Genomic DNA, 27,197 nt, shown 5'->3' on the forward strand with positions numbered 1-27,197 from the left:
CAGCCACCCTAGTCACAGACTGTTCTCTCTGCTACCGCACGGCAAGCGGTACCGGTGCACCAAATCTAGGTCCAAGAGGATTCTAAACAGCTTCTTCCCCCAAGCCATAAGACTCTTGAACATCTAATCAAATGGTTATCCAGACTATTTGCATTGCCCCCCCACACTGCTGCTACTCTAAGTTATCTATTTATAATTTTAATAACTCTAACCCTAACCTACATGACATATTATCTTAATTACCTCGACACCGATGCCCCCGCACATTGACTCTGTACCGGTACCCCTTGTGTATAGCCCCGCAATTGTTATTTAACTGCGGAGCTTGAATTATTGTTCATTTTTTCTCTTTCCTTTTTTTTAGGTATTTTCTGAACTTCATTGCTGGTTATGGGCTAGTAAGTTAATATTTCGGTGTAAGGTCTACACTTGTTGTATTCGGCTCCTGTGACAAATAACATTTTATTTTATTTTATTTGAGCATTCCTTGATACAGGCTCAGAAATATGTCAATCCGCTCAATTAGAAATAACCACTCCACAAATCCTGCACTTAGTTCAGGACCTTATTCAGGACTGCAACAGCCCCTGGGCTTCTCTTGTTGTGCTAGTGAAAAGAAAGATCGCAGTTACAGATTTAGCCTTGATTTCAGGAAGCTGAATGCAGTGACAGTGCGATACTCATATCTCTTGCCACGGATATCAGATGCTTTGAACAGTTTTATCAGGTGCGTGCTGGTTCAGTACAATGAACTTGTCTGCCTTTACAACTGGTAGCTCCTTGTGCCGTTTTAAGGTCACGCCGATGGGCCTGGTGAATGCTCCTCCCACTTTTCAGAGATGAATGGAGCTTGTACACAATGGCCTGCATTGGAAAGTGTGTCTCATCTACATTAACGATGTGTTGGTTTTCAACAGGAACTTCATGGAACACCTACAGACTCTCAAATGATGCTGAAGCCAAGCAATTGTCATCTTGCTCGCACACAAGTCACATTCCTTGGACATGTCATATCCAAGGGGGGCCTGCAGCCTGACTCAAAGAACATGGACAGGGTCTGGCCCACACCCAGAAAGCCTACTGAAGTGCGAGCCTTTATAGGCTTCTACTCCTACTACAGAAGGTTTGTTAAGATCTTTATAGTGTTGCAGCTCCATTGAATGCTCTGACACAGAAAGGGATTAGATTCCATTGGAGCTCTGAGTGTGAGGCAGCATTTAGATTTGCTTAATTATTTCAGCAGCCTAAGAGTTGATAGTATCCAGATAGGCCTATTAAACTGTATGCGACTGAAATAAAAATGATTAGCTAAGAAAATCTAAATCTGTGTGCTGCTGTCCTCTTTTACAAATAAACATGTTCCAGTATACCAGTATGTGCAACTTGGCTTAACTAATTATTGTGTGATAGTTCTGCTGGTTGAACAGTTTTTTAAAATGATCATTTTGACTGCAATTAGAAAAGCACCCTCGGTCTCCTGTAAGCAGTTTGCTGAACCACAGTGTAGCAACATGCAAGCTCAATTTCATAGATAACAAAGTATGTAGGTGTACATAACTGGTCACTTCATTTTACATTGGCTTAGAAATACATGGCTTGCATATAACATGTAAATTGTAAGATGCAAAGAAGAACAACTCGATAGTCGATGCTTTAAGAAAGAGACCATGCTGCTTCACACAACTCCGCTCTTGACTGAACTACTGATTTGCAGTAAAAATATATTGTTGTACAATGAGACATTATTTTTGCCACTTTGTGAGTTGATAAAAGAGTATTATCCTTATCCTCCTTACTCCTATTCCCTCCTCTGCTTTCTTTGTGTCTTGAATAACAACGTCACGTTAGTGTTCAGGGCACACTCTAACACTCAGACATAAATGACAAATGAAGCATGTGTGTTTAGTGAGTCCACCAGATCATCAGTAGCGATGACCAGGGATGTTCTCTTGATAAGTGTGTGAATTGGACCATTTAGTGTGTCCTGCTAAGCTTTCAAAGTTTAACGAGTACTTTTGGGTGTCATGGAAAATGTATGGAGTAGAAAGTACAATATTGTATTTAGGAATGCAGTGAAGTAAACGTAAAAGTTCTCAAAAATATAAATAGTAATGTACAGATACCCTAAAATAGTACTTTTTAAGTATTTTTACTTTAGTGCTTTACACCACAGAAGATCACATAATTAGATACATGGATTCACTCTGTGTGCAATAATGGTGGATAACATGATCTTTAAATTACTACTAAATTGTACCCCAAATATAAAATGATTTGAAAGGTGTCTCAGTCGAGTTGTGAAGATAGGATTGCACCGATGGATCGATCGATTTTTATGTTATTACATAGTCAGGAAGAACTTTAGGATATCAGAGCGATGACCAGCATTATCAGCAATATGACTTTCCCGAACCGGATCCTTTGTTTGTATCCCCCATTGAACTGATCCCAGATGCTGTTCCACAACTCTGCCGTCGGAAGAGATGCCCACACGGAGCGGACTTTTAGTCCGACTCAAGAGGTGCACACACCACCCACCACTTCTGAGTATATTACTCGCTAATGTTCAGTCTCTGGATAATAAAGTTGATTAGCTCAGGGCAATGATTTCCTTCCAGAGAGACATCAGGGATTGTAGCATACTCTGACTCACGGAAACATGGCTCTCTCGGGATATACTGTCGGAGTCCGTTCAGCCAGTTGGGTTCTCAGTTCATCGCACAGATAATAATAAATATCTCTCAGGGAAGAAGGAGGGCCGGGGTGTATATTTCATGATTAACTACTCATTGTGGGATTATGATAACATACAGATACTCAAGTTATTTTGTTCACCAAACTAGAATTCCTCGCAATCAAATGCCGACCGTATTACCTCTCAAGACAATTCTCTTCGGTTATAGTCACAGCCGTGCATATCCCCTCTCAAGCAGATACCACGACGGCCCTCAAAGAACTTCAGTGGACTTTATACAAACTGGAAACCATATATTCTGAGGCCGCATTTATTGTAGCTCAGGATTATAACAAAGCAAATTTGCAAAGGACTGTGGCCTCTCCTTCTCCGTGGCCAATGTGAGTAAGACATTTCAGCGTGTTAACCCTCGCAAGGCTGCCGGCCCACATTTGAAAATGGCTGTCTAGCAACCAACTTTACAGAGCTTGAAGCATTTAAAAAATAATAATGGACAAATATTGCACAAGGTGTGCAATGCCCTTAGAAACTTACCCCAAGACTACCAACTGTAAATGCTGCCAAAGGTGTTTCTAAAATATTAGTTTGAGATATTTTGTTAATTCTTAACTATTTATATCATTTTTCTATATTTGGTGTAGATCGATGACAAAAAAACTACAATTAAATCCATTTTAATCCCACTTTGTAACACGACAAAATGTGGAAAAATTGAAAGGGTGTGAAAACTTTCAGAAGGCACTGTATACAAGCTAGCTACATTATACAATGCAAATCAAATTTCAAATCAAATTTATTTATATAGCCCTTCTTACATGAGCTGATCTCTCAAAGTGTTGTATAGAAACCCAGCCTAAAACACCAAACATCAAGCAATGCAGGTGTAGAAACATGGTGGTTAGGAAAAACTCCAGGACATAGGAAGAAATCTAGAGAGGAACCAGGCTATGAGGGGTGGCCAGTCCTCTTCTGGCTGTGCCGGGTGGAGATTATAACAGAACATGGCCAAGATGTTCAAATGTTCATAAATGACCAGCATGGTCAAATTATAATAATCACGGTAGTTGTCGAGGGTGCAACAAGTCAGCACCTCTGGAGTAAATGTCAGTTGGCTTTTCATAGCCAATCATTAAGAGTATCTCTACCGCTCCTGCTGTCTCTAGAGCGTTGAAAACAGCAGGTCTGGGACAGGTAGCACATCCGGTGAACAGGTCAGGGTTCCATAGCCGCAGGCAGAACAGTTGTCCTGAGGCATGGTCCTAGGGCTCAGGTACTCAGAGAGAGAGAAAGAAAGAGAGAATTAGAGAGAGCATACTTAAATTCACACAGGACACTGGATAAGACAGGAGAAGTACTCCAGATATAACAAACTGACCCTAGACCCCCGACACATAAACTACTGCAGCATAAATACTGGAGGCTGAGACAGAAGGGGTCAGGAGACACTGTGGCCCTATCCAATGATACCCCCGGACAAGGCCAAACAGGAAGGATATAACCCCACCCACTTGCCAAAGCACAGCCCCCACACCACTAGAGGAATATCTTCAACCACCAACTTACCATCCTGAGACAAGGCTGAGTATAGCCCACAAAGATCTCCGCCACGGCACAACCCAAGGGGGGAGCCAACCCAGACAGGGAGATCATGTCGGTGACTCAACCCACTCAAGCGACGCACTCCTCCTAGGGACGGCATGGACAAGCACCAGTAAGCCAGTGACTCAGCCCCTGTAATAGGGTTAGAGGCAGAGAATCCCAGTGGAGAGAGGGGAACCAGCCAGGCAGAGACAGCAAGGGTGGTTCGTTGCTCCAGAGCGTTTTCATTCACCTTCACACTCCTGGGCCAGACTACACTCAATCATATGACCCACTGAAGAGATGAGTCTTCAGTAAAGACTTAAAGTTGAGACCGAGTCTGCGTCTCTCATATGGGTATGCAGACCATTCCATAAAAATGGAGTTCTATAGGAGAAAGCCCTGCCTCCAGCTGTTTGCTTAGAAATTCTAGGGACAATTAGGAGGCCTGCGTCTTGTGACCTTAGATAGGTAGGAGCAAACCCATGTAATGCTTTGTAGGTTAGCAGTAAAACCTTGAAATCAGCCCTTGCCAGTGTAGGGAGGCTCGCACTGGAGTAATATGATCAAATTTTTTGGTTCTAGTCAGGATTCTAGCAGCCGTATTTAGCACTAACTGAAGTTTTTATAGTGCTTTATCCGGCTAGCCCGGAAAATAGAGCATTGCAGTAGTCTAACCTAGAAGTAACAAAAGCATGGATTAATTAATTTTTCTGCATTATTTTTGGACAGAAAGTTTCTGATTTTTGCAATGTTACGGAGATGGAAAAAAGCTGTCTTTGAAACAGTCTTGATATGTTTGTCAAAAGAGAGATCAGAGTCCAGAGTAACGCTGAGGTCTTTCACAGTTTTATTTGAGACGACTGTACAACCATCAAGATTAATTGTCAGATTCAACAGACGATCTCTTTGTTTCTTGAGACCTAGAACAAGCTGTTTTGTCCGAGTTTTAAAGTAGAAGGTTTGCAGCCATCCATTTCCTTATGTCTGAAACACAGGCTTCTAGCGAGGGCAATTTTGGGGCTTCACCATGTTTCATTGAAATGTACAGCTGTGTGTCATCTGCATAGCAGTGAAAGTTAACATTATGTTTTCGAATGACAGAGGTAAAATATATAGTGAAAACAATAGTGGTCCTAAAATGGAACCTTGAGAACACCGAAATTTACAGTTGATTCACAGAGACAATCTTTCCAACAGATAAGATCTAAACCAGGCAAGAACTTGTCTGTGTAGACCAATTTGGGTTTCAAATCTCTCAAAAAGAATGTGGTTATCGATGGTATCAAAAACAGCACTAAGGTCTAGGAGCACGAGGACAGATGCAGAGGCTCGGTCTGATGCCATTAAAAGGTCATTTACCACCTTCACAAGTGCAGTCTCAGTGCTATGATGGGGTCTAAAACCAGACTGAAGCATTTCGTATACATTGTTTATCTTCCGGAAGGCAGTGAGTTGCTACGCAACAGCTTTTTCTAACAAATTTGAGAGGAATGGAAGATTCGATATAGGCCGAAAGTTTTTTATATTTTCTGGGTCAAGGTTTGGCTTTTTCAAGAGAGGCTTTATTACTGCCACTTTTTGTGAGTTTGGTACACATCAAATCAAATTCTATTTGTCACATACACATGGTTAGCAGATGTTAATGCGAGTGTAGCAAAATGCTTGTGCTTCTAGTTCCGACAATGCAGTAATAACCAACAAGTAATCTAACTAACAATTCCAAAACTACTGTCTAATACACAGTGTAAGGGGATAAAGAATATGTACATAAGGATATATGAATGAGTGATGGTACAGAGCAGCATAGGCAAGATACAGTAGATGGTATCGAGTACAGTATATACATATGAGATGAGTATGTAAACAAAGTGGCATAGTTAAAGTGGCTAGTGATACATGTATTACATAAGGATGCAGTCGATGATATAGAGTACAGTATATACGTATGCATATGAGATGAATAATGTAGGGTAAGTAACATTATATACGGTAGCATTGTTTAAAGTGGCTAGTGATATATTTACATCATTTCCCATCAATTCCCATTATTAAAGTGGCTGGAGTTGAGTCAGTGTCAGTGTGTTGGCAGCAGCCACTCAATGTTAGTGGTGGCTGTTTAACAGTCTGATGGCCTTGAGATAGAAGCTGTTTTTCAGTCTCTCGGTCCCAGCTTTGATGGACCTGTACTGACCTCGCCTTCTGGATGATTGCGGGGTGAACAGGCAGTGCCTCGGGTGGTTGATGTCCTTGATGATCTTTATGGCCTTCCTGTAACATCGGGTGGTGTAGGTGTCCTGGAGGGCAGGTAGTTTGCCCTCGGTGATGCGTTGTGCAGACCTCACTACCCTCTAGAGAGCCTTACGGTTGAGGGCGGAGCAGTTGCCGTACCAGGCGGTGATACAGCCCGCCAGGATGCTCTCGATTGTGCATCTGTAGAAGTTTGTGAGTGCTTTAGGTGACAAGCCGAATTTCTTCAGCCTCCTGAGGTTGAAGAGGCGCTGCTGCACCTTCTTCACGATGCTGTCTGTGTGAGTGGACCAATTCAGTTTGTCTGTGATGTGTATGCCGAGGAACTTAAAACTTGCTACCCTCTCCACTACTGTTCCATCGATGTGGATAGGGGTGGATAGAGAGCTGTTTATTATGTTCAACATAGGAGGGCCAAGCACAGGAAGCAGCTCTTTCAGTAGTTTAGTTGGAATAGGGTCCAGTATGCAGCTTGAAGGTTTAGAGGCCATGATTATTTTCATCATTGAGTCAAGAGATATAGTACTAAAACACTTGAGTTTCTGTCTTGATCCTAGGTCCTGGCAGAAATGTGCAGACTCAGGACAACTGAGATTTGGAGGAATACACAGATATAAATAGGAGTCCGTAATTTGCTTTCTAATGATCATGATCTTTTCCTCAAAGAAGTTCATGAATTTATTATTGCTGAAGTGAAAGCCTTCCTCTCTTGGGGAATGCTGCTTTTTAGTTAGCTTTGCAACAGTATCAAAAATAAATGTAGGATTGTTCTTATTTTCCTCAATTAAGTTGGAAAAATAGGATGATCGAGCAGCAGTGAGGGCTCTTCGATACTGCACGGTACTCTCTTTCCAAGCTAGTCGGAAGACTTCCAGTTTGGTGTGGCGCCATTTCCGTTCCAATTTTCTGGAAGCTTGCTTCAGAGCTTGGGTATTTTCTGTATACCAGGGAGCTAGTTTCTTATGACAAATGTTTTTAGTTTTTAGGGGTGCAACTGCATCTAGGGTATTGCGCAAGGTTCCTCATTTACGTGGTTAACTGATTTTTGTCCTCTGACGTCCTTGGGTAGGCACAGGGAGTCTGGAAGGGCATCAAGGAATATTTTTGTTGTCTGAGAATTTATAGCACGACTTTTGATGCTCCTTCGTTGGGGTCTGAGCAGATTATTTGTAGCGATTGCACCACCAATAAAATGGTGGTCCGATAGTCCAGGATTATGAGGAAAAACATTAAGATCCACATTAATTCCATGGGACAAAACTAGGTCCAGAGTATGACTGTGACAGTGAGTAGGTCCAGAGACATGTTGGACAAAACCCACTGAGTCGATGATGGCTCCGAAAGCCTTTTGGAGTGGGTCTGTGGACTTTTCCATGTGAACATTAAAATCACCAAAAATTAGAAAATGATAAGCTATGACTACAAGGTCCGATAGGTGCTTCATCATGACAAATAACAGGAAGATTCCTCTTCTGTCACACCTTTATCTGTTTCACCTATCTTGGTGATTATCTCCACCCAGCTCCAGGTGTCACCTGTTTTCCCCATTAGTCCCCTGTGTATTTATCCCTGTGTTTCCGGTCTCTCTGTGCCAATTCGTCTTGTTTTGCCAAGTCAACCAGCGTTTTTCCTAGCTCACATTTTTCCCAGTCTCTGTTTTCTCGTAGCCCTCCTGGTTTTGACCCTTGCCTGGCCTGATGCCGAATCCACCTGCCTGACCACTCTGCCTGTTCTGACCTCAAGCCTGCCTATCCCCTTGTCCTGTTTGGTCTCGCACCTGATCACTGAACCCCTGCCTGTCCTGACTTCGAGCCTACCAATCGCCTGGTACTGTTTGGACTCTGACCTGTTTCATGAACTCCCGCATGTCCCCGACCTGCCTTTTGTCTAACCCTTTTGTTATAATAAATATCGGAGCTCAAACATCTGCCCCCTGTGTCTGCATTTGGGTCTCGCCTTGTGCCCATATCTTCCTTGTGTCGAATACAGGACCCTCAGTGCACATTGTTCATCTAAATCACGACAAACATTGGCCCAATGTCATGACTCGTTCCTCTTCTCTTTCTCGCACCTTTGAACACGAGCCATTCCACCAGTCGGCCAATGGCTACTAGACGCAACTCTGAGCAGACCTTCTTGTGCCGAGGCCAATCAGCCTTCTGACACTCTGTAATGCAGTAGTAGACATTCAGACACCTTTGGTAGTCAGAAGGAGGAGGAGAGAGGATGGAAGGGAAAGGAAAGAACGTGTGAGGACAGGGAACCCTTTTGGTTCATGGAACCAGTACAATACATAATGGAGTTCATGACAAGTGTCATGTTCAAGCAAATAACCACATTTATTTAATTGTTTCTTCATAATTACCTCACCCAGCGTGTGAGTGTTTGTGCATCTGAAACCAGACCGGACTACTTTCTGCAACTGGCTCAGAATTTGAACCATTCCTCCATTTTCTGAAACATCTCTTTCTGAGACATGGAGGCCAAGCACTTTCCCCCTGGGGCTGGGCCACTATGAAGAGGTTGATAGAGAGACAATATTTGCAATTTTTAAATAGTTATTCTAAAGCATCATCCTCTTGTTGCTATAGAAACATTTCCTGCCATGCTGAAAGCTTTTTTACATTTTGAACTTGACAGGGAGAATAAAAAGTAGACCTTTATTTTTTTTTACACACATTTTACATTTACATTACATTTAAGTCATTTAGCAGACATTTTACAAACTATGTCTTTCCAATGAGAATGAGATAACCACAGATTTATCTGGAAATGTATGTAATATAAACATGACACCCTTCACTCAATGCAGGGATGTCTTATTAAAAGGTAAGTCTATGGCTGGCCAGTGGGTTTGGACATGGAGGGGTTGAAAAGGGATCCAATATAACATTCTTTTTTAAAGGGGGGTTATTAGCCAGGGATCAGACCCCTATTCATATCAGATGGGATCAAATTCCACGTCAAACAAAGTCAATTCATTCTGACCACTGTGAGGCACAGATCCCCTTATTTTCAGAGTGGATCATTTGGCCTGTCATGTATGGAGAGAGTTGAGGGAGGGGGCAGAGGCAGGGAGGTTCAGGAAGCCTGGCACATGAAACACACGGCACAATGTATTTCATATAATAAAGCCTTGAATAAGGCCTACTTATTCAACTTGAAATATCTGTAGAAAATATATAGTTCTGTTCGATATGTTATTGGAAACAGATCCAGATGAGAATGTTTTTAAAAGCATGCACATAATGGAACGGCATATTCCTTTAGTATGTTATTACAGCCGATAAGTAAACATCATGTTAACTGTGACAATAGAGTTATGAGACACATAAAATCATCATGGCCTTGACCACATCTGAATCAGTCACTCCGTGCATATTTGAATGCCATAGCGTGTCCTGGTCCGCAATAGTCATTGTAAAACCCATGGGGACATTCAGTGTATTCATTTTGGGATAACATCAACACGAGGCAGGGGAGAGACCATATGGACACATGATAGGCTACCCGGTAATCTATCAATAAATTATCCATCAATAAAGTCAATTACCTCTTGGTATCTCTTGAAGTATAAACACAGGCTGCTGAATTTGCTTGAGTCACAGACCCTTCCCGTTTCGTCAGGTAGTTGCAGTTAGTTCTAGGCTATTCCACTGTTTTCATCCACAGAGTTGGGCGTAGACCTGAGTTTTTGAAATTAACAGCCGACTCCTTTGAGTGGCTATGCAGTTTTAAAATGTTTTATTATTAGAATTTTTTAACCTTTATTTTACTAGGCAAGTCAGTTATGAGCAAATTCTTATTTACAATGACGGCCTGCCGGGGAGAAGTGGGTTAACTGCCTTGTTCAGGGGCAGAATGACAGGTTTTTACTTTGTCAGCTCGGGGATTCGAGACAGCAACCTTTCAGTTACTGGCCCAACGCTCCAACCACTAGACTACCTGCCACCCTACTGTTGATGCTTGAAAATGTACATTCTTAAACCCTGACGTGTACCTATGTTAGCTCTCTGTTGTTGCGTGCCTTTCGTTTGCTGAAATCCGTACTTTATAATAAAAATGTAATCAAATACAAAACACAGACTGTTTCCTTGTTGAGATTCAATTGACACGTGTATTAGCGCTGATTAGGAAACAAGTGGTTGCATTTGATTAAGGATTTATTAAACAGTTTGGATTTCGGCAAACAAAGAAAGTCACGTAACAACAGTGGACAGATATAGGTACAGGTAAAGGTTAATCAAAATGTGCATTTTTAAAGTATCGACTGCATAGTGACTCGAAGGAGCCAGAACTGGAATCTGCACTCAAATCCGTGGATGAAATCATCGTGGAGTTGAGGTACCTGGAAAGATTTTTATATGCTCTACATAATCTCCGGTTTAGATATGTTTTCTGTGGGCCTAAATAACCTTAGTGAGCCTTTAAAAATAGCCATTTTAAAATGATACTTTATCAGACAGATAGGATTTTTGAACATATTACAAGAGTGCATTTACAATTTTAATCCACTAGAGAGAGATGTAGATCTATTCAACATTGACTCAACGTGATGGAATGGATACCACATCTGCACTCCTTGGTTTAGACACAGAATGATTCATAATTCAACTTCAGATAACAATGGGCAATTTAAACACTTTTGGAAATTTCACTTATTTGTGTAAGAGGTTTATAGTATAAAAAAAAACCATGCACAACAGATACAATGGAGATGAACACTATGAGATGGGATCAGGGGCATCGTTCCCCCATTATTTTATGTTTATGTGGGGTCTCTGCATCAGGCTCTATCTTTGCCGTGATGATGTCACTATTTACTCCTTTATTAGCTGTCAACTTGACCTCTCTGCCAGCTCTATTTTTCTCTTGGCGGGTGGACTGGCTGCCTCCAGGTGGTAAGGGTAGGCAACCAACACGTCTGCCACGCTGATCCTCAACACTGTGGCCCCTCATGTGTGTGTGCTTAGTCGCTTCCTGTACTCCCTATTCACCTACGACTGTGTGTCCAAACACGACCATGGATTACAGGCAACACCATCATTACGTTTGCTGAAGACACAACAGTGGTAGGTCTGATCACCAACAACCAGCCTGTACAACGAGAGTGGTCAGACAGCCTAGAGTTAAGTGTACTGACATTTTCAACATCTCCCTGACAAATTGATGACCTGAACAGCATCCTCCCAGTAACTAACATCCATACCCCAAAGATCGCACACTGTACCCCCGCACACTGACGGTATCGTTACCCCCTGTATATAGCCTCGTCATTGTTATTTTATTGTGTTACCTTTTATAATTCTTTACTTGAGTTTTTTGATAAATATTTTCTTAACTCTTTTTGAACTGTATTGTAGGTTAAGGGCTTGTAAATTGCCATTTCACGTTAAGGTCTACACTTGTTGTATTCGGCACATGTGACAAATACATTTTGATTTGATTTTGACTAGATTGTCTAACCCCGAATTACACTGACCTACCTACCTCCTTTCACCATACAGCGTGGAAGACCAGGAAACATGAGTGGTGTACAGCTCCATACCTCAGTGCTCTTAGCTAGCTCGGCAAGTAGCCTTCCTGTCAATTCTGAGCCGTCCGCATGGTCCTGAAACCAGTCTACTAATCACACTAAAATTCATTTTCCTCCTAATTGGGATTGGATTGTTTTTAGTAGCCAGTGAATTAATTAGAGAGTAAAGCTTTTTGTTCACCTGAAAAAAGTGCAGTAATTTAGAAATTACTGCACTCTCACAAATACGCTTTGTCTCCACACGGATGTCTCTTCTCCCTCTCACAAAATTTTTTCAGTTTGCTCTCCAAAATGGTTGTCACTGGTTCAAACAGCCACAAAGTCATAATTATAGTTAAACCCTGCCCAATTCTACAATTTCTTCTTAAAATCTTATTTGAATCCTAAACTTAAAAACACTGTTAGCCTTATGCCTAATCCTAACCTTAAATTAAGACCAAAACGCATTTTTGTTGTTGCCAGTTTTTACTTTGTGGCTGTGAAATATAGTGGAAACCCTCCAAAATCCAACTTGCTCTCTCAACTGCTGACTATCATCACAGATTATCCATTATATTGACCAGATACTAGTGGCTGCTCTAACAATGAAAATAATGGGAAGGCAGTTGGCTATATCGTTAAAAAAACATTTAAACCAAAATGTGCTTTTTGGCTTTAAGGTTAGACATAAGGTTGGCAGTGTGGTTAAGGTTAGGTTTAGAATCACATTTTAAGAAGATCAATTGTAGAAATAGGCAGGGTTTATGAATGTTTGTTTGGCTGTGGTAACTACGTAGTGACGATCAGGCACTCCGATATAAAATGTTTTTTCTCAAAGATGTTACGTCTTACTAATATCAGTATACTCAACCTAATCATTACAAAACTTCTAATTCAATCAAATTAGCCACACGAACAAAATAAGGCATACGTTTTTTTGTTAACCAAATTTGACACTCTCATTGACCAAAAACTCTTCGCTTGGTGAGCAAATAAAAAAAAACACCACCTGCTGGAGGAGACGGATTTTGGTGTAAGTTATCCCTCTCGCTTCGCCTCGTCCTCTCTGCCATAATTTTAGAACAGGGGAAAATTCTAGCCAATGAACGTACCCTGTAGCAGCAGCCTACTTGGTCAGGCTCTCTTACCGGAATTTTGACCACCGAAGATGAAAGTGGTCAGTGAAAGGTGAACAATCGCTGACAATAAAGAGGTAAGTTCAATTGCGTTTAAGTAGAGAAACCAACCAACTAGCTAGCTAGCTAATTAACTATGATTTCAAAGTTGAAATTGAAGTAGGTAGATATTTATTAAAGCAGGCTATTGATTAGGCAAGCTAGGTTAACGTCAGCTAGCTAGGAAGCTAACTAGGTAGCATTTAACTGGATAAAACCTGTGGTTTAACCAAAGATGGTTTTGTTCGCTATACAGTCTTTGGTTTAACTAAGAGCATTATAACTAAGTCAACGAGGGTTTTAGTAGAGGAAGAGGACTTGGAAGACCAGCATGAGAAAGAGTGGCAGAGGAAGGGGGAGGTATTGTGAAAATAGACAGGGAAGGCAGTCACTGTGGAAGAGGGCCGTGATTGAGGAGGGGGAGCCAAGAGAGGTCAGGCTCTGAACCAAATAATAGCCAATATTGTAACCTGGTAACTGCATACTTTGAGATAGTCATATTGAAATACAGATTTGATCCCTTTTACTGTGTCAGTTTTTGTGCAGTATTTTGTGTATGCCAGTGACCCAAAATCTCAAATAATCTATTTTAAATTCAGGCTGTAGCACAACAAAATGTGGATAAAGTCAAGGGGTGGGACTACTCTCTGAAGGCACTGTAATCTGAAGGGGGGTAAACTGGGTCTCCCCTATCCTATTATTTCCTATTCTGATGCACTGATGACAGAGTTCCACTAACAGGGTGGCAATACCCTGGTAATGGAAACCCTGGAGAACAGAGCTCCATTAGGGAACAGCAGGAGAAATGACACGATCAGCCTGTGGCCCTTGACACCAAATCCCAACTGCAACAATGAGTCATCCCCCTGTGGCCACTTGCATTAGCGTGTGTATCATACTGCAGGGTGTGTATTGTAAGTCTCTAGACCTACCTGCAAAGGTTTACATGGCTGTATAACAATCTATACACTAAATATATACAGAGATTTATAAAGGGATATGCCAAAAATATAGAGCCTTTACTTATAAAGATTTTGCATTTTGTTTTTGTGGAGTGCATTCTATATAGTATTTATAACATGCATAAAACATATGCTGTAAGTTATTCTGTAAAATACAAATCACCTTTACCTATAATAATCACATTGTATTAAGAATGCTATATTTCTAAACAGTATTAGAAAATCCATTTACATTATATCGTGCAATATACTGTATATTTTGATATTTATTACTCTAGAAAAGTTTGATATAGAATGAGGCTTACAGAAGTTTGGTGAACATGAGAAGGTACACCCTGAGATAGATGTCTTTAAACTCTATATCTGATAGGACTAGCTCCAAAAGCACTGCCGAAATGAATTAAAGGCTAAATTAACCTGATATGCTCTGGAGTATACGTCTACCCACATAGTGGCTATACCGTGTAGGCCTGTGTAACTTTGAACTGTATATATATATATATATATATATTTATTTATTTCACCTTTATTTAACCAGGTAAGCTAGTTGAGAACAAGTTCTCATTTACAACTGAGATCTGGCCAAGATAAAGCAAAGCAGTGTGACACAGACAACAACACAGAGTTAAACATGGAGTAAACAATAAACAAGACAATAACACAAACAAGTCAATGACACAGTAGAAAAAAATAAAGTCTATATACAGTGTGTGCAAAAGGCATGAGGAGGAAGGCAATAAATAGGCCATAGGAGCGAAAAATGACAATTTAGCAGATTTACACTGGAGTGATAAATGAGCAGATGATGATGTGCAAGTAGAGATACTGGTGTGTGAAAGAGCAGAAAAGTATATAAAATGAAAAGAGTATGGGGATGAGGTAGGTAGACTGGGTGGGCTATTTACAGATCGACTATGTACAGCTGCAGCTATCGGTTAGCTGCTCAGATAGCTGATGTTTAAAGTTGGTGAGGGAAATAAAAGTCTCCAACTTCAGCGAGTTTTGCAATTTGTTCCAGTCACTGGCAGCAGAGAACTGGAAGGAAAGGCGACCAAATGAGGTGTTGGCTTTGGGGATGATCAGTGAGATATACCTGCTGGAACGTGTGCTACGGGTGGGTGTTGTTATCATGACCAGTGAACTGAGATAAGGCGGAGCTTTACCTAGCACAGACTTATAGATGACCTGGAGCCAGTGGGTCTGGTGACAAATATGTAGCGAGGGCCAGCCGACTAGAGCATACAGGTCGCAGTGGTGGGTGGTATAAGGTGATTTGGTAACAAAACGGATGGCACTGTGATAGACTGCATCCAGTTTGCTGATTAGAGTATTGGAAGCTATTTTGTAAATGACATCGCCGAAGACGAGGATCGGTAGGATAGTCAGTTTTACTAGGGTAAGTTTGGTGGCGTGAGTGAAGGAGGCTTTGTTGTGAAATAGAAAGTCGATTCTAGATTTGATTATGGATTGGAGATGTTCAATATGAGTCTGGAAGGAGAGTTTACAGTCTAACCAGACACCTAGGTATTTATAGTTGTCCACATATTCTAGGTCGGAACTGTCCAGGGTGGTGATGCTAGTCAGGCGAGTGCGGGCAGTGAACGGTTGAAAAGCAGGCATTTGGTTTTACTAGCGTTTAAGAGCAGTTGGAGGTCACGGAAGGAGTGTTGTATGGCATTGAAGCTTGTTTGGAGGTTTGTTAGCACAGTGTCCAAGGAAGGGCCAGAAGTCTACAGAATGGTGTCGTCTGCGTAGAGGTGGATCAGGGAATCACCCGCAGCAAGAGCGACATCATTGATATATATACAGAGAAAAGAGTCGTCCCGAGAATTGAACCATGTGGTACCCCCATAGAGACTGCCAGAGGTCCGGACAACATGCCCTCCGATTTGACACACTGAACTCTGTCTGCAAAGTAGTTGGTGAACCAGGCGAGGCAATCATTAGAAAAAACCAGGGCTATTGAGTCTGCCGATACGAATACAGTGATTGACAGATTCAAAAGCCTTGGCCAGATCGATGAAGACGGCTGCACAGTACTGTCTTTTATCAATGGCGGTTATGATATTGTTTAGAATCCCCCCCGCCCCCACTCGCTAAGCCTCCCCAGCTTCTCCTGCACCCAAATCCAGATAGCAGATGTTCTGAAAGAGCTACAAAACCTGGACCCGTACAAATCAGCTCGGCTAGACAATCTGGACCCTCTTTCTAAAACTATCTGCCGCCATTGTTGCAACCCCTATTACCAGCCTGTTCAATCTCTCATTTTTATCGTCCGAGATCCCTATTTGTTCTTAGTTCTGCATTTTTTGAATGGGGCATGCTTATCTAAGTTGGTGAGGAAATTACTTTTAAAGAATGACCAGGCATCCTCGACTGACAGGATGAGGTCAATATCCTTCCAGGATACCCGGGCCAGGTCGATTAGAAAGGCCTGCTCGCAGAAGTGTTTTAGGGAGCGTTTGACAGTGATGAGGGGTGGTCGTTAGACCGCAGACCCATTGCAGATACAGGCAATGAGGCAGTGATCGCTGAGATCCTGATTGAAAACAGCAGAGGTGTATTTGGAGGGCAAGTTGGTCAGGATAATGTCTATGAGGGTGCCCATGTTTACAGATTTAGGGTGTACCTGGTGGGTTCCTTGATGATTTGTGTGATTGAGGGCATTTAGCTTAGATTGGCGGGGTGTTCAGCATATCCCAGTTTAGGTCACCTAACAGAGCGAACTCTGAAGCTAGATGGGGGGCGATCAATTTACAAATGGTGTCCAGGGCACAGCTGGGAGCAGAGGGGGGACGATAGCAGGCGGCAACAGTTAGAGACTTATTTCTGGAGAGATTAATTTTTTAAATTAGAAGTTCGAACTGTTTGGGTATAGACCTGGAAAGTATGACAGAACTTTGCAGGCTATCTCTACAGTAGATTGCAACTCCTCCACCTTTCTATCTTGATGGAAAATGTTGTAGTTGGGTATGGAAATCTCAGAATTTTTGGAGGCCTTCCTAAGCCAGGATTCAGACACGGCAAGGACATCAGGGTTGGCGGAGTGTGCTAAAGCAGTGAGTAAAACAAACTTAGGGAGGAGGCTTCTGATGTTGATATGCATGAAACCAAAGGCTATCAAAACTGGTCGCCTAGAGCGTTGGGGACAAATAATAAAAGGAGCAGCTTTATGGGCGTGGTAGAATAGATTCAGGGCATAATGTGCAGACAGGGGTATGGTGGGGTATGGATACAGCGGAGGTAAGCCCAGGCACTGTGATGATAAGAGAGGTTGTATCTCTGGACATGCTGGTTATAATGGGTGAGGTCACCGCATGTGTGGGAGGTGGGACAAAGGAGGTATCAGAGGTATGATGAGTGGAACTAGGGGCTCCATTGTAAACTAAAACAATGATAACTAACCTAAACAACAGTATAGAAGGCATATTGACATTTTAGAGAGACATACAGCGAGGCATAAAGTAATCACAGGTGTTGATTCGGAGAGCTAGCTAAGACAACAACGGGTGAGACAACAGCTAATCAGCTAAAACAACAACAGGTAAAATGGCGATGACTGGGCAGAGAGGGTCGGTTAACTACACACAGAGCCTGAGTTCACGGCTGGAGCTGACAGATAAACAAAATATAAACAGAATGGAGTACTGTAATTAATAGCTGATGCCTGCTGGACTGTCCATGTAGCCAAGTGATCATAGGGTCCAGGGGGAAGCGATATATGGAACAGGGAAGCCGCAGAGTAGCCGCTACTACGCTCGCACTTGGGCGACGCGGCGATTAAAGTTAGTAGCCCGGGGCTAGTAGAAGCGTCTGCTTCGACTATCGACGGAGGTTTAAGGCACAGCGGATTAAGTATTTGTCGGCAGATCAGTCATGGTGGTGCGGCGTGGCGCAGTGTCGACAAAGGATCCAAGCCAGATGGCGAAAGAGGTATTGTAGTTGTAGTAATTTAGTTTGCTAGCCGGGAGATGCGCCTGGCTCACGGCTAACTGGTGCTAGCTTCGGGCCAAAGGCGTTATCCACTATAGCCACTCGGTAGCAGCGGTGATCCGGTGCCAAGGTCCAGAGCTTACGGCAAGGTTCAGGTGGAGTAGTGGGTTCTAGCCGTGTTTGGGTGGAGTCCGGGTGAATGGAGTAGGCCGGGAGGTGGGCCTCAGGGATAGCTTCGGTACTGGGTAACTCGGTGGGTGCTAGCTAGCTGTGAAGATCAGAAGTAATTGTCCAGGGATTACGGCAGGAACTCCGGCGTTGTAGTGGAGAGAAAGTCCGATACTGGTTGGCTGGCGAGTATTATCCAGGCAAAAAAACAAGGGCTGGTATCTGTGCAGAAGGTAAAGACCGCTAGCAGTGGCTAACAATGACTAAATAGCTTGTAGCTAATGGTGGTTCTTGCTATAAGGTCTAAAAATGAAAAATAATAGCGGTTCCGTATCACATTGGGTGAGGGTTACCGGAAGCTATAATTGAATTAAAATGGAAAAGAGATTGAAAATATAATTGAAATATATACAAAAAAAGACGAAAAATACAAAAGTACACAAGAGGACGAACAAAACACGTCTGCACTGCTACGCCATCTTGGATCTGATCCAAGATGGCGTAGAGGTACAGAAGTTGATGACTGGAACTTCACATACAGTTTCAAAGAAGTGTGAAACAGTGCAGAATAAGGCATATGTTTAAGGCAAAAAAATGCATTGCATAATTAATTTATAGTTATCAAGGCACAAGGCGAAACAATGTTTATTAATCCAAAGGGGTAGGTAAGAGAATGGTCGTGGACAGGCAAAAAGGTCAAAACCAGATCAGAGTCCAGGAGGTACAGAGTGGCTGGTGGTCAAGGAAGGCAGAATGGTCAGGCAGGCGGGTACAAAGTCCAGAAACAGGCAAGGGTCAAACCCGGGAGGACTATAAAAAGGAGAATACACAAACCAGGTAGAATGGGAAAAATGCTGGTTGACTTAGAAACATACAAGACGAACTGGCACAGAGAGACAGGAAACACAGGGATAAATACACTGGGGAAAATAAGCAACATCTGGAGGGGTTGGAGACAATCAGAGGAACAGGTGAAAAAATGGATTTTTCCCACCCTGAAAAAAACCTGGTCCTATCTTGAATTGAGCCAAATTGAAATAACTACAGTATATTAGTATTTTTCATATCTACAGGGCACAAGGAGAGCAAAGCAAACTCAAAGAGTTTCTTACCACGAAGTTGATACCATAGTCGAAAATCACGACAGACAGGCTGTCCATTCTAAATAACTAAACGCATTACTGTACTGAACCACTATGCAGACAAATTATAACAATGCTTGTAAACCAACCAAAATGTACAATACCTTGTCAGGTCTGTTTGAGAGGAATGTGGTCTAGACTTTTATTCTTCACTTGGTCTCGTTCTAGTCTCTTCCTCACTCGAGACTCCCCAGTGAGGGATGGTGAGTGTGAATGGCAGCACCTCGGGTTAGGTGGTGGTTGTGCAACGCTACCACCAAACAGTGGGGCCGGTCGCGAAAACCTTTCCCCTCCGAGCTGGGCTGGGGGGCAAGGCGAAGCGCTGAAGCCTGAGCTTTGAGGTTCAGTGATAAACAGGGGCAGAGGTTGGGAGGGTGTAGACAGTAAGAGGGTTGTTAGGGGGTTAAGTGGTTTGGGAAGGGGTTCTGGGTGACATATGACCTCATGTTCATGGTTATCAAGACACATTCCTCTGCCCCAGCCTCACATGCTGAGGGGCTTTCTGGTGGACAAAGGAAGAAGAGTAACCGATTCTGAAGAGCAAAGTGCACATATCTTCGAACTGTGGCCAGTGAAAACAGAGAATAATATTGACATGTGGTTGTATGCTATAAACATACTGCAGCCACATTTACAATGCATGCAGACATTTTGACTACCTGTACTCTCTGACTGAACAGTAGAGTAGGAAGAAGAGAAAGCTGATACACAAGTAGAGGACATATTAAGAAACTAACAGCTGTATTTTTTAAAATAGTTTTTATTTATTTGGCCCATCGGAACCTGAGATGAAAAACATACATCGTTTTTTTTTTTTTAAGATATAGATTTTCTCCTCAAAATCAATAAAATACTCTATACAGTATATAACATTCCTGCCCAAATAAGAAGAGTTCCATTTTTGTTACAGCAATATGTTGGATTAAAACGGTTGGTTCACTGTATCAGTTGGTGTGGATTACAGCGTTGGAGTCTGTACAGTTTACAAAGAAAGAACCAGATAGATAGACAGAGACTGTGAATAGTCAAAGGGTCGAGATTTCCACACAGTCCACACCACTGGCCATAGTCTATAGAAAACACCAGGGCCCCTTCTGCAAGGAAGAGTCACTAACCACCACAACTCAACACGAGGTGAATGATCCAATGGAACAACACAGAGACAGCGAGAGAACATGAACAAGAAAGACATTTATCGACAACAAAAACATGTAAGCACACACACAACATGCAAAGTGAAGCCACAGAGCCTCATGACACGGACATTTGAGGTGCCTTTGATATCAGGTATATTTCAGTGCAGGTTTCAGTGTCTGACAAAAGCCAGTCCCGCTCGGCTAAAATATATAAAAACATTCATTTTTCTGTCACCTATCAATCAATGGATGTTCACAATCGCTGTACTCATCATATCCACAGAGTACACACTCATACATGTCCAGTATGTATCCCATCTTACTTGGACACGTTTTACACTTGCGATACAGCAGGTTCTCTTGTGCTTTGATCAAATCTTTTTTACTATAATGAATTAACACAGAGAATGGAAATCGACACGGCTGAAATCACAGAGAGCGAACCAACATTATCCTGAAAGTGTTCTGGTACATGTTAGAATTGGACTAAAACAGTGGACTACTTGAACTATATTATGGTCATAATGCCTAAAGTACTGACACTGTCATGGGTATGCTATTCAGGCAACTAGTTGGCTATGCAACAAGTTAGAAGTAGTTTGCACGAGACAGCATGTATCATGATGACATTGTCAGGCTATTTACTTGCCATGACTGGTGTCAAAAAGCCATATTATTAAGTCTTCGTGCAGACTTGGTCAGCTCAAGATCTTATTCCATAATTCTATTATTTCCTGGGACACTACATTAGAACACATGCAACATTGTTTCAGCTTCAAAATTGGGATTTGTGTTGTGAAGTCTGATAGCCTGGTTAAACCAGACTGAACACTGTACAGTGTCAAACAGGCTAGAAGTCCGATAGCCTGGTTAAACCAGACTGAACACTGTACAGTGTCAAACAGGCTAGAAGTCCGATAGCCTGGTTAAACCAGACTGAACACTGTACAGTGTCAAACAGGCTAGAAGTCCAATAGCCTGGTTAAACCAGACTGAACACTGTACAGTGTCAAACAGGCTAGAAGTCCGATAGCCTGGTTAAACCAGACTGAACACTGTACAGTGTCAAACAGGCTAGAAGTCCGATAGCCTGGTTAAACCAGACTGAAGACTGTACAGTGTCAAACAGGCTAGAAGTCCGATAGCCTGGTTAAACCAGACTGAACACTGTACAGTGTCAAACAGGCTAGACGTCTGATAGCCTGGTTAAACCAGACTGAAGACTGTACAGTGTCAAACAGGCTAGAAGTCTGACGACTACGGCGTAAAACATGAATAATAGTTGTGACTTCACATAGTCTCATGGCTCCCTGTGCATTATGGCACACAGCGCACCAAGATTGCCAGAGAGGGAAGAAAACACTACATTCCGCCATTGCATCACCATATTGCAGGGGCCTCTTCAGTGTATGTGTGTGTGAGAGAGAGAGAGAGAGAGAGAGAGAGAGAGAGAGAGAGAGAGAGAGAGTGTGTGCATCTGTGCTTGTGTCTCTGTGCTTGTGTGTGTGTGTGCATGTCCAATAAAACATCTAATTTCTTATTAAAAAGCTACATTTGTTCTCTAATGTGTTGGGGCGTCCCTTAGGGACAGCAGTGCAGATGCTCTGTTTTCGGAGGTTGACGCACCAACCTAACTGAATGCTCAAACAACTCCTCCAACGCTAAAACAAACTCACTTCCTCTTCAAGATCCGGTTCATTAGAACGGGCAATGAAAAACGGAAATTATCATTCCTTATTGGACAAGTCCAGGTAGTCCCTCCGTCACATTTTCTTCCATCTGATGCCTAATAATTATGTATGTATGTTAGTATGTATTCTCCTTAAACTGGAGACTACTAACAATTCAGGAAGACCTACAATGGAGACTTTAATATGACAATGATCCATTGACCTCCACAGTATTTTCCCAACAGGACTTTAACTTTGTGTATCTGAAGAGTTGATGTTAATGCTGGAGCAAGCCTTGATATACATGTACCAAATAGTGAGCAGGCTGACTGAATGTGCAAAGTCAATCAACCTCAGGGAGACAGAGCAGGAGATTGGAAAAATGATCTTGCCTCCTTCGACATTGACTGCTTGACTGAGGGAGAAAGTAAGACAAGGAAGAAAGAGAGAAAATAGAGGCTAAGAGGTTACATTTCCTATTTTTCACGACACCCAGATAGACTCAATTTGCTGATCTGTACCATACGCTCTTTCTCTACCTCTCTTCCCCCGTACCCAAAACTAACAGCTATGGATGAAAAGCAGCTACCGTCCCAAACCTGTCGCCTCATCCGGAGCGACGGATAGCATGGATAACGAACGACAGAATGTCGAGTTAAAATAGGGAGGTCCAACAACTTGAAGATTCCAGCTATGCTATATGTACTGTACAATTAAGTGTATGTGGAAAACTGTATATGAAACCCAATGATTCTGTAACATGTCAAATCAAAGTCCAGCGTTCATATGAAGTGGATAGGAGTTGCCTTGCGTTTGAGAAATAATAACACAGCATTTCAACAGCAGAGAAACTGGGGAGGGCTTGGACAGATGACCGTCAGACAGACAGGAAACAGAGAGATGGGACACTAGGATGGCTTGTTAAACGATTCAAGCACACATACAAAATACAGACCAAAGAATGCTGGCAAAAATAAAAATTAGACTGGCAACGACAACATGGCTTCTAAAAATAGTAAATGATTGTGGTAAAATTGGTAGTCGGGTTTGGCTCACGTAGTTCCAGAGTGTAGAATAGAGGATCATAATTGTACCCCTCTCCCCATCCTGTTGATAGTTGTCAGCTCCACAGGTGCAGGGTGAAGGAGGCAGGACAGGAGCCTGGGGGAGAGAGCACCTAACCCTCTCCCTCCCTCCCTCCCTCCTTCCCTCCATCCATCCCAAACCAAACCTCACACAGCAGAGCCTATTGGATGTAGGACAAAGTTTCCACTAGGCCGAGACGTTGATCTAAGGTACATTTTTGCAGTTCTTCCGCCAATGGCAAAGGTTAGGCTATAAGGAGGGGAAGCTGATCCTAGAACAGCTCAAGGCAACTTCTACCTTGAGTAAGGTGAGTTGGGTCCATAGACCAAGAACAGTGGGTTTCAGGTGGTCAGGTCACGTAGTGGATTGGCTCAGTGGGGGAACAGCCCCAAGGTGGCTCAGTAGTTACAGCACTCCACCCTGACCTCTGAATGACCTTTAACCCTTGAGATGTGGGGTTCCTGGGCATTCATTGACATCTGTTGGGGGGTTAGGGAAGGAACAGGCGCAGTTCTGGCATCTGTCTGTGTAATATACAGTTGAAGTCAGAAGTATAGATACACTTAGGTTGGGGTCATTAAAACTTGTTTTTCAACCACTCCACAAACACTCTTGTTAACAAACTATAGTTTTGGCAAGTCGGTTAGGACATCTACTTTGTGCATGACACAAGCAATTTTTCCATCAATTGTTGACAGATTATTTAACTTATAATTCACTGTATCACAATTCCAGTGGGTCAGACGTTTACATACACTAAGTTGACTGTGCCTTTAAACAGCTTAGAAAATTCCAGAAAATTGTCATGGCTTTAGAAGCTTCTGATAGGCTAATTGATATAATTTGAGTCAATTGGAAGTGTACCTGTGGATGTATTTCAAGGCCTACCTTCAAACTCAGTGCCTCTTTGCTTGACATCATGGGAAAATCAAAAGAAATCAGCCAAGACCTCCAAAAATGTTTTGTAGACCTCCACAAGTCTGGTTCATCCTTGCGAGCAATTTCCAAATGCTTGAATGTACCATATTCATCTGTACAAACTATAGTATGCAAGTATAAACACTATGGGACCACGCAGCCGTCATACCGCTCAGGAAGGAGACGCGTTCTGTCTCCTAGAGATGAACGTACTTTGGTGCGAAAAGGGCAAATCAATCCCTGAACAACAGCAAAGGACCTTGTGAAGATGCTGGAGGAAACAGGTATAAAAGTATCTATATCCACAGTAAAATGAGTCCTATATCGCCATAACCTGGAAGGCCGCTCAGCAAGGAAGAAGCCACTGCTCCAAAACCGCCATAAAAAAGCCACACTACGGTTTGCAACTTTTAGGAAAAATGTCTTCTGGTCTGATGAAAAAAAATAGAACTGTTTGGCCATAATGACCATCGTTATGTTTGGAGGAAAAAGGGGGAGTCTTGCAAGCCGAAGAACAACATCCCAAATGTGTGAAGCAAGGGGGTTGCAGCATCATGTTGTGGGGGTGCTTTGCTGCAGGAGGGAGTGGTGCACTTCACAAAATAGATGGCATCATGAGGAGGGGAAATTATGTGGATATATTGAAGCAACATCTCAAGACATCAGTCAGGAAGTTAAAGCTTGGTTGCAAATGGGTCTTCCAAATGGACAATGACCCCAAGCATATTTCCAAAGTTGTGGCAAAATGGCTTAAGGACGACAAAGTCAAGCTATTGGAGTGGCCATCACAAAGCCCTGACCTCAATCCTATAGAAAATTTAAGGGCAGAACTGAAAAAGCGTGTGCGAGCGAGGAGGCCTACAAACCTGACTCAGTTACACTATTTCTGTCCATTTCATAACTTATTATGGGAAGCTTGTGGAATGCTACACAAAACATTTGACCCAAGTTAAACAATTTAAAGGCAATGCTACCAAATACTAATTGAATGTTTTTAAACTTCTGACCCACTGGGAATTTGAAATAAAAGCTGAAATAAATCATTCTCTCTACTATCATTCTGACATTTCACATTCTTAAAATAAAGTGGTGATCCTAACTGACCTAAGACAGGAAATTCTTACTTGGATTAAATGTCAGGAATTGTGAAAAACTGAGTTGAAATGTATTTGGCTAAGGTGTATGTAAACTTCCGACTTCAGTTGTAACTGGTCCATAGTCAGACATACAGTACAGAGTTGTAGTTGACAAGGCTAGATATATAATTCTTCATTGTTGGTTGGAGGATCTCAGGCTCAGGACAACTCTAGTCACCCAGAAATGCTGATTTAACCTGGGAGGTGTCCCTCATCCCCCACCACATCCAAAAAGGCACATCAATCCACCCTCTTCTCCTAATTCCCAACTGGATCCAGGTGTGTTTGGCAGGGTTGAGTCCTCATCCTTCAGGGATCGAGGAATTAGAGGAAAAGGTGGAGGAGGAAAACCACATGTACTCTGTCCAGCCATCCTCCCCACGCATGCCTCCACAATTACCCCCTCTCTCCAAATGTTTTGTGTGTATTCCAGCTTGATACAGCCCCCTCTTTCCGCACATGTGTGTTCACGTACGCGTGTGTCATTAGCTTGTGTATGTGTGTGTGAGAGGGGGGGGGGCCGTGGTCATAGGGGCCGTGGCCGGTGCAGCCCGTCAATGTCGGGGGTGAGCTGGGGGCTGTGCGTGGCCTTGGTGGGGGTCCAGTCCCCTAGGGAGGCCTGAGCGGCCTTGCGGTGGGCCAGCCGGTGGGTGATGGAGAAGCCTGCGTTGCCCTCCAACTGGGATAGCACTACCAGCACCTGCCTGCAGGGGGAGACACAGTCAGGAAACACTGTCAGGAAACATGACCGTCTTCAACAGAAAGACAAGGTATATGAATAGTGGAGAATATGACCGGGAGAGAACATTGCCAGAAAACTGTAATCATTCCGTGAACAGTGAGCTGGTATATTAGTATGGATTCTACCTATGTATTTCTAGGCAATGTAGAAAACTATAGCCTACTCATATTTAGGAGGTCCAGTTCTTTGTTGTAGGCCTAACCTGTTTACTAGTAGGCCTATAGGCTATCTATTTACTACTGTGTAGTGGGATGAATGGGAGATGGGACGAATGGTAACCTATCCTAACTTGTTGTAGGCCTATAGGCTATCTATTTACTACTGGGAAGTGGGATGAATGGGAGATGGGACGAATGGTAACCTATCCTAACTTGTTGTAGGCCTATAGGCTATTTTGCGAGTAGCGTATAAAACCATCACAGTCCGAAAAGGTGAGGATGTTAACCTGCAATGATTATGAAAATGAAATAAATAGTAGGAAATATATGGATATTTCAAATTATTTTAGAATGCAAAGATAAATTGATTTGCTTTTCTCAATAATGACAAGTGATTGAATCTTGTAATTCAGCTTGGCCTACCTGTTCTTTTTTTTTATGAATAAGAGTGTCATCATATATTCCCCATTTACACAATTACACTTTTGTTGCCTTCTTGCAATGCAATACTTCAACCACTAGAAACTGTGTGTACACATGGTCTAAAATTTGCGGGAGGATAAGCACATTCTCACGTCAAGTTCGTTTTTTATAAATGCCAACTTTTGTACGAAAACTGGTGTACGCATGTTCAGGGGCCGCTTCCGATTTCATTGATCCTTTTCATATTTCAGATAGGCCTAGTTTAGGTGAGTTAAAATGATATACTTCAGTGGTGGTACTGGCTATATGTCTAAAGATGGCTGTAACAACCTTCAATACTTATGGGATGAACATGTAACAATCTGGCTAATACATTATATTTGTGAGGAGGAAAAAGGCTACAGATCATGCTTTCCATCCGATCCTGCAACCTCCGCTGCATAGGCCCACAGGTAGGCCATATGATCCTGCTACCTCCGCTGCATCGGCCCACAGGTAGGCCATATGATC

At 42.5% G+C, this 27,197-nt stretch overlaps 1 protein-coding gene across 1 annotated transcript in view; it reads right to left on the bottom strand.

Annotated features, from left to right (window-relative positions):
- Positions 1–20,162: 20,162 nt before the first annotated feature.
- LOC118357596 (calpain-15-like) overlaps positions 20,163–27,197 on the bottom strand; it is a 93,600-nt gene continuing 86,565 nt past the window's right edge. The window contains 1 exon segment of the mRNA XM_035734870.2: positions 20,163–26,068. Within this exon segment, the coding sequence (XP_035590763.2) occupies positions 25,891–26,068 (178 nt within the window). The 3' untranslated portion in view covers positions 20,163–25,890.

The sequence above is a fragment of the Oncorhynchus keta genome, chromosome 24 (assembly GCF_023373465.1).
Source record: "Oncorhynchus keta strain PuntledgeMale-10-30-2019 chromosome 24, Oket_V2, whole genome shotgun sequence".
Classification (NCBI taxonomy): Eukaryota; Metazoa; Chordata; class Actinopteri; order Salmoniformes; family Salmonidae; genus Oncorhynchus; species Oncorhynchus keta.